We start from the raw sequence: 16,859 nt of genomic DNA on the forward strand, positions 1-16,859 counted from the left end.
ATTGCATTTCCTATAAGGGTAAAGTGAAAAAAAAATTGAATTAGTTGGGCTGTTGGAGCCCGATGTCACTCTCCTAATGGTACCACCTGCCCCGAAAACAAGCAGAGAGTAGTAATACTGGTGCTTCTTTGATTTTCCCGTCGTAACGACAAGGAAGAGTTGGAGAAAACTGCCTGTTGATGCACGCCTGGCACACTAAGCAAGGTGTCTACTAGTGACAACGAGGGCTTTCTCATGCGACTCCGAATTGAGATGTAACCACCCCTTGAATCTTTGTACTGTTAACCAATAGAATGGGATGTGCTGAGTCAAGCAAACTTACTACTCCCCATGTACCTATGAATGTAACGGTACATAGTCGCCTTCGCATGGTCAGTTTAGAAGGGTATGCTTTAGAGTATGAATCTTGCCTGCCTACCGTGTGGGGTACTTTTCAAGTTCGCTTTTGTCATAGCCCTTCCTTTTGCCCTTGGATAGTTTGAAGTGTATTTCTCATGTCTTATAATTTCTGCGCGGGATTCTCTTCCGTCCGGGAGGCTCTGGAAGTGAAGGTCAGGGCTGCATGCCAAGATTTGTAAAGTAGTTACCTATATATAATGCGGGGTTGCTGAACAGTAGTGGTAGATTGGGACCTGTTCGCTGTTTTGCACTGCGCTGAGCATATCTTATTATTATCTTTGTGATTACTTTTGCCTCCATCAAAAATGCTGGAATCGTTCTGTCTACTGGTTCTGTGGTTGGAAATTTCAGGGTCTGGTCTGCTAGCCATGCGAGGATTGTGGAGGAATAAGAAATAAGAGAGCAAGCCTTGTGAATTGGAAGGTCCGTGTGGTCTTTTCACAGCGACCAAGATTGTTTCATTCTCGAGGAGACTTTACTTCGGACACTCACCACTCATTGTATGCATATTCTGAGTGGAATAGTGATCCGTATTAGATCTACACACCGTAGCAATAGCACCATTGTAACAGATGAATCAACGTTAGTCCTTAAGTATTAGAGCCTCTTTAAGTTGCAGGAGCCTTTCCAACAGCTACCATTGATAGGACCTATGAGGTCTTCAAGCCTATTTTGTTAAGTTAACAAATAGCAATTGTATTCCGGGCGTTGGTATTTATTCAAGAAAGATCCCCCTAGTTGCCAGTACATTTATTGTTGGACTGTTCTATCTCAAAGCTTTGGAACTTTGACAGGCTTGAGTCATGTACAGTGTTCTAGTATGTCTTCTTATTATAGCGTCAACACGCTGATACCTGCCGTCTATCTAGAATAAACGGGCCCCAACTTTATGTTTTTGTTCATGGGCATAGTTACTTGACAGTGCAGTTATGGGATTCGGTCGTAATCGTGCTGGTGATCTTGATCCTGCGCGTTTATTGCGGTCAGGGGGTGCGAATCTTCCTCATCAATAGAGCTTTGGTCGTGATCTTGGAAACTCAGATAGAGCTCTCAGGCCAAGAGATGAACACAATCCTTACTGTCGGTGCTCTATATGATCCAGATTAAGGTTAATTTTCCTCGGAAATCATGTACGTATTACCAGCGTCTAGTATCATGACATCTGAGATCATCCTTGCTCAGAAAGTCATACCATTTTCTGACATACTCGGACGCATCGACTAGGGCTCGGGCTGACCACAGTCCCATGTCAATCATTCTTTGCTCATCCCAAATAGCAAAGCCATATTGAAGATAGACCGCTGCTTGTATATTGACATGGGCCTTCCTTGCGATTATCACACATGTGGTACCAGAAGTGTACACCGATCGTTTTTCCGTGGAGCACTCGCCACTCCTCTTTGGGTGGAATTTGTCCGAAATTCTGAATCAGGAAAGGCACTGGTGGGATGTTGTCAGGGCCACTGGGAGGGCTTTCGCTTATGAGACTCTCCTCAGATGAAGATTCCATCCTTAATAAGCAACCCAATCGTAACGTATCCCGTAAGCCAGTCGGCCACAGAGTCAAATTCTAGGGCCTTTATCAACAAAACAATTGTATTTCTATATAAAATCTAACTAGGACTTCGATTAGGACATTGTCTGTGAGTATGTCCTAGAATATGGCAATCACTGCGACGCGGTGGCGCTCATACGCGTGGTCTAACTGCAGAAAGTGCTGGATCTATAGATATAATATCCTGAGCTTCTTGGATCTTATTCTCGCACTGGAATTGCTCTAAGCTCTCCTGAATAGTAAAGATCTCTGTAGTAGTTAGCTGTCTAGTAGAGCGCTTCTGTTTTTAAACTTATATTTTATTAGCAGCACATAATTTGCCTATTTCATTACATGCAAGGATTGCTTTATTTAAGGCCAGTTCATTTTGAGAGCAGACATAGCAAGTAGAAGCCTTCCCTCTTGCTCAGTTAAATTTCTTGAATTTTGACGCGCTTTTCGAGGCATGGTAGATGGTTGAATTGAATGAGGTTTCCGACTGGAGTCAAAACGCATGGAGTGGCCGACTCGCTTATCGGATACGTTAATCCATAATCCCTATCGAAATCATCACTCTCATACTCATCGATGTCGGTGTCCTCGGTCTCGTATTCGTCACTTCCTGACTGCTCACTAGTTTGGTTACTATAAAGCTCCTGGTTGTGAGGAAACAGTATCCGAAGCCACTCTCCGCTCTGGTATCCACCTCGTCTCTGGTTTCGGTGTTGCCGTCGATTTGGGCGGTGGGTCAGCAGCATCCCAACCCTGATTGACAGCCCGTAGAGACGGAGGTGGCTGACCCGCCAGGCCGAACTCCATGCCCATGGGAAGCTTGGGCAGCTCGAATGGCTGTCCCGTATCGCCTGAAAATTCTTCCTCCGAGCCTTCGGGATTCATTTCCTCCAAAATATAGCGCAATGCTGTGCTGGCTTGAAATCTTGGAGTGAGCCCTCCAAATTGCCGGTAAGGACCATGGTCTCGTAACTGTTCAAGGTCTATAGGCGACCAGTCTAGATGGCTCCTAAGCCCTTCCAACTTAAGCTCATTGAAAAACACCACACGCCAGAAGGGCGGAATCATTCGTTGCTCCTCTGTCCATGTAGGATCTCTGAATCCCATGGGGTATCCTCTTTGGAGGAGAGGACTGTTCAAGCAACGTTGAAGGCATCTGTCGATGTAGAGATGTGCGAGAACATGGATGCTATGAGATAACCTCGCAAAATTCCGTAGCTGTGCAGGTGTTGCAATGATATTTTGAGAGAGCTGGGAATGACACTACCTGCTATACCTTGCCTAGGCATAACTGGAATAGGACTGTGTTCCTGTGCGAAGGGTAAGAACCTGGCGCATATGTACTCGAGTTTGGACTGGGACGGTCGAGTTTAATACAGCCTTGACTATCTCTGACGCCCTTGAATTAAAGACAGCCCATGTCCTCGATGATGTATTCAGTAGGCTCTAGAGGGTAAAAAGGTCCGGGCACTACTGGAAGATTTCGCTGAGTAACTCAGCCGGTAGTTGGGATAGGTAATCCTGGCCGGTACAGTAGGTGGTATCGCCCATCTTGAAGGAATCAAGTGAAGGCGCTGGACTGGCAAAGAATTTACTCGGCTCAACGCCTCGGAACGGTCTCTAACAGACCTCCCAAGGGATCACGTGTCTCCCCTGCCCTAGCGATAGATTAATCCGTTTGTTCATGGAACCTGTTCGGCACCTCGCTAACATATGAAGACGCTAAAGTCACCGCGGCCTACGCTAAGAGCAGATGTTCTGTTTGCGCAGCCGGTCACAAGTACTACCTCAGCTGTTTTGTTTTTATTGGTCCAGATTAGTCGCCTTACATTGAACGCCGAACTGAAAGAAAGCCCATAATCATCCTAGTAGTACAATAACATATCACCCCCTGCAATAGTCTATCATAGAATCTCTGAGAGAGTCAGCGTTGAAAGGAGTAAAAGAGTGGATATCCACCTTGTGCGCCGCAAATCATTCCTCACGGAGTGGTCATAACTCCTTTTTCCATTGATCAATGACACTTTGGAAGCTGGCATTGTTCTGCTTGAAGATTGGCCTCATCTTTCCAATATTGTCCATTGTCATTTTTCGTCGCGATGCCGTAATGTTTCTCAAATGGGTTAGGTCTCCTCGCATCCCCAACAAAAGCCATGAGTATGGTAAATGGCGTTATAGTAGGATCCTCCACCACACTCCAAGCTGTGGTACCCACAAACGCAGCATCGGTAGCTAGCCGCAACATCCGACCTAAAGTAACCAGGCTTACGGTGAAGATTTCCGCTTCACCAACAAAGGGAAGGACTAAAAGGACCACTGAGATGATTATCCCTGCGGGGCTTTCTTCTCTCACTCCCCATATTTATCCCCGGCTTCGACCACACTTTTCATGTTAACAACCGCTTGTTAAACTGTGAAAACCGCTGTGGAAAAGCTTTGGACTTCATCATCGAGCACGTCTCTCCAGGTGCCTATGCTGATCTCGAGTTGTGTTAGGTAGGCCGCTGATCTAAATTTATGAATGTTGGGAATAGACTTGGAGGTAATGTCTTTTGGGTTTTGCAAAGTGAAGCTATCAGCCCTCATGAGGAAGCCATGGTAGACGTGACAGGTTTCCCCTTGGAGCACCTTGGGCAGACAGACAGTCGTCGTTGGTTGGATAGGCGATAGTGTCGTACTTGACCCAATCCCGTTGGATTCCATAGGTCTAAGCGATAGCTGCGAAGAATCCATCTACGTCAATAAGATCATAATAAACTTCCGTCCGCCCCGTGACGTAGTCAAAGTAAACTGGATAAAAAACTGTACTTCCGTTGCCGCCTGCTGGAAATTTGGGGGTGCATTTAAAATATCTATTACCACTGCAGCGGTGGAAGATCTTCGAAGCATTCTAGTTGGTAATGAATGGCTTTCTCCAGGTACTGCTTATAAAGGTCGAATTTGTGGCCATGGTTTCCCTTGGAGATGGTGTTGTCGACTAATGCATCATCTAGCACCCGGTTTAAGATGTAAAGGTAGTAGTAATCCACGCAGTATGTATCCAACGACGTAAGATCACCTGCCAATTCGTCCAAGGTTGTGTAGCGTTTTGTAAAGCCGCAGGTCAGTTTATCACCTCAGTCCACACCGGTATCAATGTCATTGTCAGGTGCACCGCAAGCAAAGCTATCATCACTATAACCCTGGCAGATTAGAGACCGGCAATATCATCGCTGGCATAATGAAGAATCACTCTCGGCCCAGGAGGGAGAGTATCTGGTGATACTTGTACCTTTCGGTGGTAGCTCGACCAAAGCCCCAGCACCAGTACATGTACACTGATGAAGGGGGCAGAAGCCGTACCCACAGCTATAACTACATAGTCCTGCAAGGGAGCCTTCTCCGGTCCCAGCTGCGTAGTCATCCGAGACAAAGAGATGCTTTGTTGGAATGACCAGCCACCATTGTTCGATCGTACGAAGAGGCTTTTCATAAATATCGGTTAAACGGCCGCGCGTGACATTGGTGTTTAAAGGAGTTGAGGGACAAGGCCATTGATTTCAAAAGGAATTGCTATATATCCATCAAAGAAGGAGACTCTCCCATCATCAGGTCGGATACTTTGGTTGGGGCTGATCTGGTGAAGGAGCTACAATGGTGACTGTGGTTTTCATGTCGCCGGATTACTTAACTAGCATATTATGGCTACGGCTGTGCGTTGCTACGACGCTGAAGACATCCAAGAAGCTCGGATCTCTTTGCAACAAGAAGCACACAGGAGTGAATATGAATTCAAGCTCTATCACCATACGAGTCTCAAATGGGTTTGGGATATCCCATACCGGAATCTGGACCTCGACGGAGTACGCCCTACCAAGGCGCTTCAGTCTCTCGGCTCTATTGCTACTGACTCGACTGGCCAGTTAGTCGTATGGCCAAATACGCTGCGGTATCACACTGCCAGATCCATCCAAATCTGGACGTCTTCGCTATATCATGATTCATCTAGTCGATCCACATTACCGAATCTGCTCCCCCCGGAACGTACCACCACGACAACAAATTGGTGGCAGGCATCGGGCCGCTGTGGAGGCCTCCCGCCACCCTGTGTCGCTACTGGAGGAAGGAATAGCCATGATAGAAAGACTGAAAGATGACCTATCAATGGGCATGGCGGAGGCCTTGACAATACGCAGTCAGACAGAGTCTGAGCGAGAAGATGCTATGAAGAGCTTGTGGGAACAATGCTGCACTGAAGCACATGAGAATCACCTAGTGCTGGCAACAACGGACGGAACTCCCAGCGAGTATTGGCAATGCCCCCTTGATTTTTGATAAGATTATCAGCACGTGTTTCTACTGATAACCCTTACTTGAACTGCCCCTCTTGCAACTCTCCTCTCTACCAGTATTATATGCCGCAATGAGTAAGTAGGTTGAACAGGTAGCCCTGGTAAGTTCTGTAACAAACCTAGAAAGGGACCCAAACATGCAGATTCATCGTAAGACGTACGACGACGATAGTATAGTCGAGCTTCGATAGCCTCGAAAAACATTTCTAGCGTGAATCGATTAATTGCCCTCCAAATTTCCTCTGTAGGGAACATACCTGTCTACTAGCTTTATTTATCAATTCATCATGGACCACTTGCTGAATCCTCAGCTAATGGCTATACTCCATAGGGCCCACTCTACGGCGTGTAGATGACACCATCTCGCAAGCTGACTGCGATACTCAAGATTCTAGGCGTGCCAAGTATGGTGTTTAGGGCATGCGCTCGTATCGCTAAAAATGAGACCGTCCTGCTACGTTAGACGTACTCAAATCATTGGGCATTACCATGCAAGGCAAGTACTTTGGAAAAGATGTATCTAGCAGGACAACCACCTCCTCTGGAAGAGAGGGCTGCAGAATAGATAGTTATAATGAGTACCCAAAATAGGCCTATTACATGAGGCATTTTGTTTCGATCTCTACCACATACTACGAAAGTATCTAATCCACCTATTGGTTCTCTAGGTCGAACAATCTAGGCTCTTCTAGTTTCTGCGTACATATGTAAGAATGAAAAATACTGAAGTTAAGACCACAGCCACTGGCATAAATACCGATAACCAAATAAAAGCTTGAGGAAATAAAACAAACGAAGGGTACACAAACTGAAAACACATAATCGTGACACAGTATATTCACCGAGCGACTTAGTCTGGGAAGCATAGTAGTTAGAAATAGTACATAGTTTGCGGTAGAGACGAATTCGATGGAATACTGCCACGGGCTGTATGGGAAGCATGCGAAATCCTTCGGTAGATTCGGACGCCTAAGTATGGCTGAGATGCCGGAGATGTGCTAGGCTACGTGATTTGATTAACCACTTTATCAAATTACGCCTAGTATATGCCCACTGTGCGAGCGAACTGCATGCACACGAATGTGGCAAGTCACGATCTGTACGAGACTAATTTTGGCAACATAGATAGAGAGTCTGGCCATGTAATTACTTTGCAACTCTATCTAACCAAGATCTCTCTTGGAGAAATTGGACGTATCTTTCTGCATGAACTACTGACTTGGATGATGCTCATTAGCTAGTCGACATGTACATGGCATACGGGTCGATGATTGGGTAGAAATTCCCCTTAGGCACTAATACCTGCAGCTTTCATCTAGTAGTTAGGCCTCAAAACGAAAATGCGAACATCATATCATATGCTATGCTAAATGGGCAGATGTGATGAAATATTGAACAAAACTTGTTTCGCGCGAACGCGAGCAGAAGGCACACATATCATCACGACTCCGTTACCACCAATCCTTGCTCACAGATCACCCTCAAGGCCCCTGGACCATGATGTGGTTATTAAGTTATCTCTAGAAGGCAGGAACATATACTCACAAGGAATTTGAGACGACCATCTACATTCTGGATCTTATCGGACAGCATCATTCCTTGGCGTCCGCGAGACCCACCGTTTATCATGGGTAGGTCGGCACACAATTTGGGGCCCCAGGGAGTATCCTCAAGGACAACGTTACGGGCAGACCGCGTAAAGTTGGTGCCACCCCAAATGAACCAACCTATCTTAGTCATTGGCAATCCTTCGCAAAATACCTACAGGTATAAACGCCTTGGGGAGTTAATACCGTCAGTGTTCCCAATATGGTCATCTAGGCGAATCTTGCGATGGATGTAGTTTCCACGCATGTCACGAACATCAGCTAGGAGCATCGTGTACCCATTTTCAGGTTTGATATGAATGTTTCGGCAGGACTGGTGGAAAGACATGTTGATAAAGATTTCCGGAGTGCCTCGTGCTTTCTGCAGTTAACGAACAGGGGGCTTGATCGTGAGAAAAAAATGCGGCAGGGGAATGCTGGGGCCTTTGGCTTTAAAGTACTCCTCTGCAACTTCCGATACCATCCATATCTATTGCCTCGCTCTTCACGCATTGCTGCCCTACATTTATCCTTGATGGAGGGGAACATATGCACAATGACGCAGTGCATCCTAGGTGGTGTTGAAATGCCCCTTTGAGAAATTGACCAAAGCCGTGGGGGCTACGTCACATTGTCCAATGCTTCACTTGCAAGATCGTACGAGAGATAGTGGCCACTGATTCCGGTTGTGATGAGGCAGTTGTTGTGTGTCCAAGAGACCATGATCGGCATACCGTAGTCCCACTTTAACTTCCAAGGTCAGTATCATCAACTGCATACTTATATGTGTACACGCTTCTCGTAGCATCGCTACGGTGAAAATATACCGTCATGACCTCCCATCACTCGGAATGTCATGGTAGGTAGGATCAACTACATATAGAAAATACGTAACAGAACATGATATGAAAAATCGAATTTGACAAAGAAAAGGCATGTAATTCAGGGTCACCAAACAGGGATTTGATATTAATCTAGGGCCAGACCTCGAAAGACAGAAACTTGGCAACTAGTGCTTTGAGTTGCGTCTCGGATGTCGTGAGATTTCCTGCATTTTCGTCTTTCCATAGGGCCTCCAGCTACCCGAGAACAGCTCATTTGAGAATGTGGCTAGTTGGAATACTGAGAGACGCACTTTATACATGATAGACAACTGGATTCTCGGACTGATAGAATTTATCGTAGCTTTTTCGTCCTGTCTCCTTGGTTGTCTTTCTCTTTTCCTTTCTTTTCCGTATATTGCGTCTCCCATGGTGTCTCGATTGAAAGAAAACGAACCAACCTTTCACTACAGTGCATTCACATGACGATGGCGGTAAACTTCAGACTCATATATCTAACATTTACTACAGATATTATCCACATTCAACGGACAAGAACACGGAGGGCTGCACAATTTACGTGATATAACATAAATCCAGGTGATGCAGCAACCCTCGTATACGACTAGAGAAGGGCCAAGTGGAAAGCAGAATGCAATCGGATAGAAGTAGAGAATCTTGGAGCTTTACATGGAGCTTGTTCTTATTAGAATCATGATTAGTTATTATTCCTGATGCTATCTAAAGCTAGCTTATCACTAACACCTAAACGCTTGCCGGCTGGATCATCCCACTGGCCGGTCCAATCAGGACCGCCAGCCGGAATCCCCAGCCAACAGAGAATATAACCCACACATTTTGAAGACATGCATACAAATTGAGCTCCCTGAAGACTAAACCCACTAGGGTTGACCAAGGGAATGACCTCTGAGCACGGGTAATCCCGGTAAGGTTGAATAAGGCTCCGATTGGTTCGCAGCCTTATTACTTCCTAGACTCACTGCGGCGCTCATTGACTCATATTTTGATACTACAAGGCTTTCTCCCCTTATATTCATAAGCCCCGTAACACTTTTTTCACTTCATACGTTTTCTTTAGAAATGCACTGTTTTCAGAGTGGATTACCCTCATGCGCAGACCCACCAAGCTTCTTTGCTTACTCTGCCGATCGAGTGTAGGCAACCTATCCTCTTTCACCTAGACGATATCGAGACACTCCCAGCCAATACCGTCACGCTCTTCCTTGTACTCCGCCTCCAGTGATGGGAAGGAAACTGTCATCCGACGAGTACTTCTTAATATTATCTTCCCTGACTTGCTGCCAGATGCCATATTGGTGTATCGCTCATCCAGCGTGGAAGAGGAAATGGACACAGGAAAAGTCCATTGGATTCCGAACCAGCATAGAGGCAGTTAGATCATCTACAGGGGCAGCAACTACCACAGCACCTCAACGAGAGATATCTACCATTTCACTAACAGCATCAGCCACTACAGCTCCTACCTTGGCCTAGTTCCAGACTACAATATCGGCTTCGGCATCCTCACAGCCGATGGCCTCTCCGCGCCAGACCTGAACGCCCACACTGACATCATCAGCAATATAGTCCTTCCCACTTTAATGAAAATGGATATGAAAAAGACAGGCGCTCACTTTGGGGGCGTCTTCGCCAGTTCCTTAGGGCTAAATTCATCAATCACGGTTTCTGTTAAAAAGATACCGGGATTCACTATCGGTTAATCAGAAACAGGACAGATTTCAGGAAGACGTTGAACTCACTGATTAGGGTTGAGGATCCTAAAGCACTGAGTGTTAGGTTGTATCCTACTGGATTGGTGACAGAGACGAAAGCTGGGGGTTTAAAGGTAGCTTTAGGCTATCTTATAGGATAAGAATGAGCTTGCTCATGCTAGGACGCCGAGTTGTGTGCCATGGATGGATGCGGATAAGTTTAGACATTATGGTCTATGGTCGGGCGCCAGATTTGTTCATCTTTGGGGTGGATGGCCGTGGTAATGCTGTTGGGGTTTGAGATTCCCGCGTTGGAGGCGAATATGCGCAGATACAGGTGATTTGATTCGGCCTGTATCGGAATGTTGCAGTGTAATTGGGATGGTGGTGGTTAGAGTTGCATATTGTGAGTTTCCTTGCTGGTAGACTCTGTCTTATGGCGTGGTTATTTGTAACAATGCAGCTGTTTGAATATATAGATAAGGGGCCGAATACAGTAGGGAAGAGTCACTCGGTATAGCTCCAATGATGGCTTGAGGCAGGTTTCATCTACATATTTATCTGCATCCTTTAAGAGGGACCACGCTTGAATTTAGCAAGGACCTAGACATCGGAGCGGGTATAACTACTGGCTTCCTTTCTCTGATCCAGTAGGCTTTGGTTGGGTTGAATGTTGCTCTAAGCGCCGTGTTATCCTTCTAGGGCTGTTGCTAAACCGATTACCTTTCACCTGCTTACCTCAAGAGAAGACGAGGTGTTCCACGCGACCATATCCCTTTCTCAAAAATGACGAAATCAATAAGACCTAGGATCTATTATCCCACGATATCTACAACCGTTTCCCAAGACCAAAGCGTAATAGATAACGTTGTATTATTGGATTAAGCCATGTGAGCATGATTACCATCCAATAAACAAATGAGAAATGGTAGTCGCTCAAGCATTGCTCATTTCACTAGTAGACACTATCTATGTATATATTACCTCTATCACTGGTTTCCAAAAGCACAAAGTCCAATATATTATCTTTGCGTGATTCGATCCAAAATCAAGCAACTGCTCACAGCCCTTTCACTAACAGTTACCACATGGTTCATTGAGCCGGTTAATAAACTACTTTGGACGATAGGTATATGATCGAAATCTCTACTCCCTAATACTGACATATGGATCTGTGGGGCGTCGGCGAAATTCTCGGAAGTTCAGATATTGCCAAGCATACTTCGTCTTCATGTTTTCGAGACTAGACTAGACTTAGTAATGGCAAATCTTCCCTCGGAAGGACTAGAGTTGAGCCGAGCAAAAATCCGGGGAAAATGCAAAGAAAATGTTGAACCGGCAGATTTCCACGGTTCGAGGTTATTCCTATGAATTGGTAGAATTATACTCCGTACACTGTATAGAATCCCATTCATCTTCGATAGACTGGAATTATAATTTTATGCATAAGGAAGCAGATAAACGATGAAAAAGACACTTGACTAACACACATCGGCAGAGCTAAACTAACAAAGTAAAGCCCCAGAAGTCAAAGCTCAGACTAGCTGATGATGTGCTCGGAAGGCTCAGTGATGCAAAGTGCACGCCGGACCATCTATTGGCTGCACTTTAGAACATAAGGATGTATGTCTGCTACCAAGTGCCGTGAATACTAGGTTATGTTCACATTGAAATTAAAATAGTGCGGTACGATACAATTGGATTGTGGTGTGGCGGCCATGGCTTGTATATATAACCCCGTCTGTCATTCCCATTCCCGGTAGGTAGATATTCTTCGTGTTTCTCGACTTGGTGTGTCTTTTTGATTCATTTATTTTTGCCTTTAGTGTTTGAGGGGAAAAGGATAGTGTGAGTGGAAGACGACATCAGAGATGGCAGATATCGAACGGGCTTACAAAGGTCCTACCGATCAGAACGCATCGGTAGAAAATGATTCCTCGAAGGTCTCTATTGCCGTCGGACAAGAGAACCTCTCCGCTGTTACACCGCCGCATGAGTCCTTTGAAGGGTATCATCGGTTCGACCCGACGGTGTCTTGGACGGCCAAGGAGGAGAGAGCGGTAGTGTTCAGGACGGATATTTTACTTCTGACCTGGATTTGTGTTATGGTATGCGCTCTTTCCATGTAACCTGATCCTCTGGTGGCCATTGATGTTAATCAAATATAGTTCTTTGGCCTGCAGCTCGACCGCGGAAATTTGTCCAACGCACTTACAGATAACCTACTTGACGATTTGAATCTCTCGTCGAATGATTATAATAACGTGCGTACAGATGACAGTTCAATTGTCCGTGTCATGAATCCGTACTGACTTAATTCTAGGGAACTACAATCCAACTCGTCTGTTTTCTTGCGGCTGAATTTCCCGCCCAGCTTCTCATCAAGCGATATGGATTTCGTCGCGTTCTACCCATTATGATGATGCTCTGGTCTCTAGTCTCTTGGACCCAAGCATGGATGACAGGTCGAGCTAGCTTTTACGTTACCCGTGCCTTGATCGGAGTATTTGAGGGTGGTTTTATTCCTGGTACTATTCTTTTCGCCACGTATTTCTACAAGACGAGGGAGCTGAGCGTGCGGCTTGCGTTCTTTTGGTCGACACTGAATGTGAGTTTAAGAAGCTTCTATGAACACCTGACGAAAGCCTTACTGTACATAGGTCGCCCGGATCATCTCCTCCCTACTCGCCGCAGGAATCCTGGAGATGCGCGGAGTTCACGGAGAGACGGGTTGGTTTTGGCTGTTTCTCATCGAAGGTCTTCTGACTTTTGTCATCGGACTCGTGGTACGTACCCTTATTTATAGTACCATTCCAAGAAGGCAGGATAATTGCTAACAGAAGGCTAATCCACTCCCCCAGAGTATCCTCTACCTTCCCAGCTCCCCAACCAACACCAAGAGCATCCTCTGCCCAAAGCCCTGGTACACAGAGCGACAAGAAGTAATCATGATAAACGTACGTCCCTTCACACCCCTACCCCCATTCCGATTACCCTCTAACTAATCTACCCAAAGCGCCTCCTCCGCGACGACCCTTCTAAAGGCCTCACCCACATCCACGAACGTGCCACCCTACGAGATGTCCTCCAGGCTTGGTCTGACAAATCTATGTGGGGCCTCTATCTAATCGGCCTGGTAGCCTACATCCCCCAAAGCCCCGTACAAGCCTATCTATCCCTAACGCTCAAACGAATCGGCTTCTCAACCTTCGACTCAAACATGTTGTCCATCCCCTCCGCAGCCCTCCAAATAACCCTCATGCTGGCATTATCAACCAGCAGTGAATACTTCGGTGAACGCACTTTCCACTGCCTCGTCGGCGAATTCTGGTCCTTACCATTACTGGCCGCATTACTGGCCTTGCCTAGCGGCGGACGCGATTGGGGCCGTTTTACCATCACCACCCTGATCTCGGGGTATCCGTATTTCCATCCGATTGTTTCGGCCTGGATTTCGGAGAATACGTTTGATGTGAAGAAGAGGGCGGTTACAGCGGCGACGTATAATGTTATTGTGCAGGTTGGGTCAGTGGTTTCTTCTCGTGAGTGCCTTTGTTTTCGTTCGGTGGAAGGAAAGTTGAAGGGCTGGTTGGCTGATGTAGATCAGAGATTTATCGGGATGGGGATAAGCCATACTATTATACTGGGAATAAGGTGCTTATTGCGATCTGTGCCTTGTCTATGGTGGTATTCGTCGTTCAGAGGGAGTATCTCAGGTATCTGAACCGACAGAAAGAGAGAAAGTGGACTGATATGAGTCCGGAGGATAAGGTGGCGTATCAGAGTGATCAGGCTGCGCGGAAGAATGAGGGGAACAAAAGACTTGATTTTCGGTTTAAGTATTGAGTTCTGGTGGGACTGGCGAGGTAGATAGTATTATTTATTATTAATTTATTTCAATATTGTTCAGGAAGAGGACCCTGCATTAGTGGAGACCGACGGATTCGCTGTTTGTTGCAAATGTTGTAAAGTCAGCCCCGGGGAATATGAAGTCTTGGGTTGACGACCAGAGAATCTGCGAGGACAAGTCTTCGTCAACTGTATTGATCGGCATAAAGGATGACAAAAATGGTGAATCCAAAAATGGTGAATCCATCACCATATTTTCCGAGGCAATGGCTACGCTACTTGGATCGAACAGGAAATCAGAAGTCAGTTCATCATATGTCGGCTGACTTGGTTCGTTAGGGTTCAAGTATTGAGCGCCGGATTGGCTCCCCAACGGCAGCTCGCAAGCTCCATCCCTGTCGAAGGGATATGTGGTTAGGTCTTCAGAAACAGACAGTACAGGATCATGCTCGGGGATTCCACTCCCTTGGCGGTCGTTGTCCCGTGCTTCGCGTTCTCGAGAAGATACCCGTCGCCTTTTAGTCCGACTTCGAAGTGGTGTGGGCAAAACCGGCTCAACGAGAAGCTGCGCCTCGGCCATTTTTCTATAAAGGACATCCACGAGTTTCTTGTTCCCCCCACCGCGGAAAGTCGATAAGATCGAGTGGAGACGATGTAATATATAATTTGGACGATTATCACCTTGCCATTCCGGAGTATGTGGCAGTCCAGTGAGATCAGTAATAGCGTCCGCAAGGGAATTGGCAATCTCGTAGATTTTCAACTCCATGCCCAGGCCGTGAGCCTCAACTGCCGATCGAGGTAATTGAGACACGATCCCCACCAGTTCCTTTGCGACCATGACTGGGAAGCCGACGGAGATGGTCGCATCGGCAGGTGGAGAAGATGCGAGGCATTTATTCGGGGACAACTTCCATAGAATCATTCGCATCCAGTGCCGCGTGACACACAAGTCCGCCTTTTGAACGTCCGAGACATGGTCGAACACCATGGATCCATCTTGCAGGTTTTGCTGGAGACGCTCCAAGAAGGGCCAGTTGACATGTCCAGCGCGAGCTGGGTCCGAGTGCTCATCTTGTATGATATCGAACATCCCTGATTTCTCGAACATCTGAAACAGGTTGAGGAGTTTGATGAATGCGGGGAGAACTTGGGATTCGTCATGCTCGTCTATTTCCGGTGGTGAGATGTTTGTTTTTAAGGCGACTGGGAACCTGTGAAGAATGCACACTCCTCTGTTGACATCAGTTAACGGAATATGGCATAGATGGAGGCCCAAGTAGCCTACCGTTCAGTGACGAAAAGTAACCATAGGACCCGGCGACACAGCTGACGCAGCTCGAATGACAGGCTATTGTACGAAGCCTCTCTGTGGAGGCCCATCATTTGAGCTAGGGAAATAGCCTCCCTCAAATATAGGAGTGCTTCACTCCCTCCGGAATTTTGATTCTCGTAGTAAACATGTAGGAAAAAGGACGTCCGGATACTATTTAGGCTAGCCCTGGACCGGTAACCACACAGGTCGCGAGAGCGCAGACACTCTGCTGCTAGCCTGTCAGCCGTTATTGCTTCCCCTACACCGGAGACTTGCTCTAAGCGAAGCTGGGCGATCGTTGCCGCCGCAACCGCTGTTGCCAATGCATAAGCCTCATTCTCTTGGTAAGTGACGTCCTGTTGAAGCGCGGACACAATTTCTTCGACGTTGACGATGGGCCAAACCGGATACATGCGCACGTGGTAAATGGAAAGCGGAGACGTGAGGACGTCGATAGGAATGCGCGAACTGCAGGTCATCAGAATGGGGCATGATAGATTAGAGACAGTGATGTGACAGACCATTTCAGGTCAGCGCTCTGTCGCAAAGGCATCGTATGCTCATCCAGGTCGTTAGGTGGGTGTGACGCTTCGCAGGCATGGCTTTGGGCATCGGATTGCGCTTTCTCAATGAGAAGCTGGGTCGTGGAGCGCAATCGCCGGGGTCCTCGACATTGTTGAACCCGAACATAAGTACACTTGATTCCTGCCTTGGTGCAGGACCGACACGGTTGACCGCCGCCACAGCGGATCTTTCTAATCTTGCACCCATCACAAGCCCGCTTGGTCACACCCGGTCTGACAGAGGACATGCTGACGGTTAACCTGGTAACAGATGCGTAATATGCATTATGGAAGAGCGCTAGCTCTCAACGCTTGTTTCAGCGTAACTCCGAGCCGATGGCTAGACTCTGGCCTCCTTGAGTGTAGCTGGTGATAGGCAATACGGATGGTCTTCCAGCCAACACAGTGACAGATCAGTTTTAACGTGCGACAGCAAGTAATCATCGATGCGGGGAAGTCCAGAATCAGGAAAGCGAGGGCAAGGGAGAAATCATGCATGGATAGCAGTTGCGCGACGGCCTCCACTCCGCACGCCATCGCTCCACTTGTTGACTTTAGGGCTAAAATACCCGGACCCTCAGTCTCACAGCTGCCCATTGGGTGATCTTGTCGCTCTACTGCAATGTCCTAGCCGAAGTGAAGTACCATTGGCTGTTTTAAGAAAGATGCCAATACAAAACATAACAGGGGAACCATGCAGACTGCCCCTCCGAGCA

The 16,859-nt window shown here is 46.9% G+C and overlaps 5 protein-coding genes across 5 annotated transcripts; 2 read left to right on the forward strand and 3 right to left on the reverse strand.

Annotated features, from left to right (window-relative positions):
- Positions 1-1,663: 1,663 nt before the first annotated feature.
- On the reverse strand, positions 1,664-3,496 carry BDW43DRAFT_298733 (uncharacterized protein; the record flags this gene model as incomplete). The annotated part of the gene is made up of 4 exons (XM_032044603.1): positions 1,664-1,969; positions 2,621-3,196; positions 3,275-3,389; positions 3,420-3,496. The coding sequence occupies 4 exons, from the start codon at positions 3,494-3,496 to the stop codon at positions 1,664-1,666; spliced, it is 1,074 nt and encodes a 357-aa protein (XP_031902523.1).
- A 2,129-nt stretch (positions 3,497-5,625) lies between these two features.
- On the forward strand, positions 5,626-6,259 carry BDW43DRAFT_309022 (uncharacterized protein; the record flags this gene model as incomplete). The annotated part of the gene is made up of 2 exons (XM_032046621.1): positions 5,626-5,787; positions 5,852-6,259. 2 exons carry the CDS (start codon positions 5,626-5,628, stop codon positions 6,257-6,259), a joined length of 570 nt encoding a protein of 189 aa, XP_031902524.1.
- Positions 6,260-7,757: 1,498 nt separating this feature from the next.
- BDW43DRAFT_309023 (CVNH domain-containing protein) lies at positions 7,758-8,211 on the reverse strand (the record flags this gene model as incomplete). Its single annotated transcript, XM_032046622.1, has 3 exons — positions 7,758-7,766; positions 7,822-8,003; positions 8,070-8,211. The coding sequence occupies 3 exons, from the start codon at positions 8,209-8,211 to the stop codon at positions 7,758-7,760; spliced, it is 333 nt and encodes a 110-aa protein (XP_031902525.1).
- Positions 8,212-12,134: 3,923 nt separating this feature from the next.
- BDW43DRAFT_318093 (putative MFS transporter) lies at positions 12,135-14,842 on the forward strand (the record flags this gene model as incomplete). The annotated part of the gene is made up of 8 exons (XM_032048644.1): positions 12,135-12,141; positions 12,295-12,524; positions 12,585-12,680; positions 12,740-13,024; positions 13,077-13,202; positions 13,278-13,373; positions 13,433-13,958; positions 14,024-14,842. The coding sequence occupies 8 exons, from the start codon at positions 12,135-12,137 to the stop codon at positions 14,260-14,262; spliced, it is 1,605 nt and encodes a 534-aa protein (XP_031902526.1). The 3' UTR covers positions 14,263-14,842.
- Positions 14,342-16,391, reverse strand: BDW43DRAFT_309025 (Zn(II)2Cys6 transcription factor; the record flags this gene model as incomplete). The annotated part of the gene is made up of 3 exons (XM_032046623.1): positions 14,342-15,500; positions 15,554-16,048; positions 16,102-16,391. 3 exons carry the CDS (start codon positions 16,389-16,391, stop codon positions 14,342-14,344), a joined length of 1,944 nt encoding a protein of 647 aa, XP_031902527.1.
- Positions 16,392-16,859: the final 468 nt, after the last annotated feature.

Source organism: Aspergillus alliaceus (assembly GCF_009176365.1).
Source record: "Aspergillus alliaceus strain CBS 536.65 unplaced genomic scaffold BDW43scaffold_11, whole genome shotgun sequence".
NCBI classification, from domain to species: domain Eukaryota; kingdom Fungi; phylum Ascomycota; class Eurotiomycetes; order Eurotiales; family Aspergillaceae; genus Aspergillus; species Aspergillus alliaceus.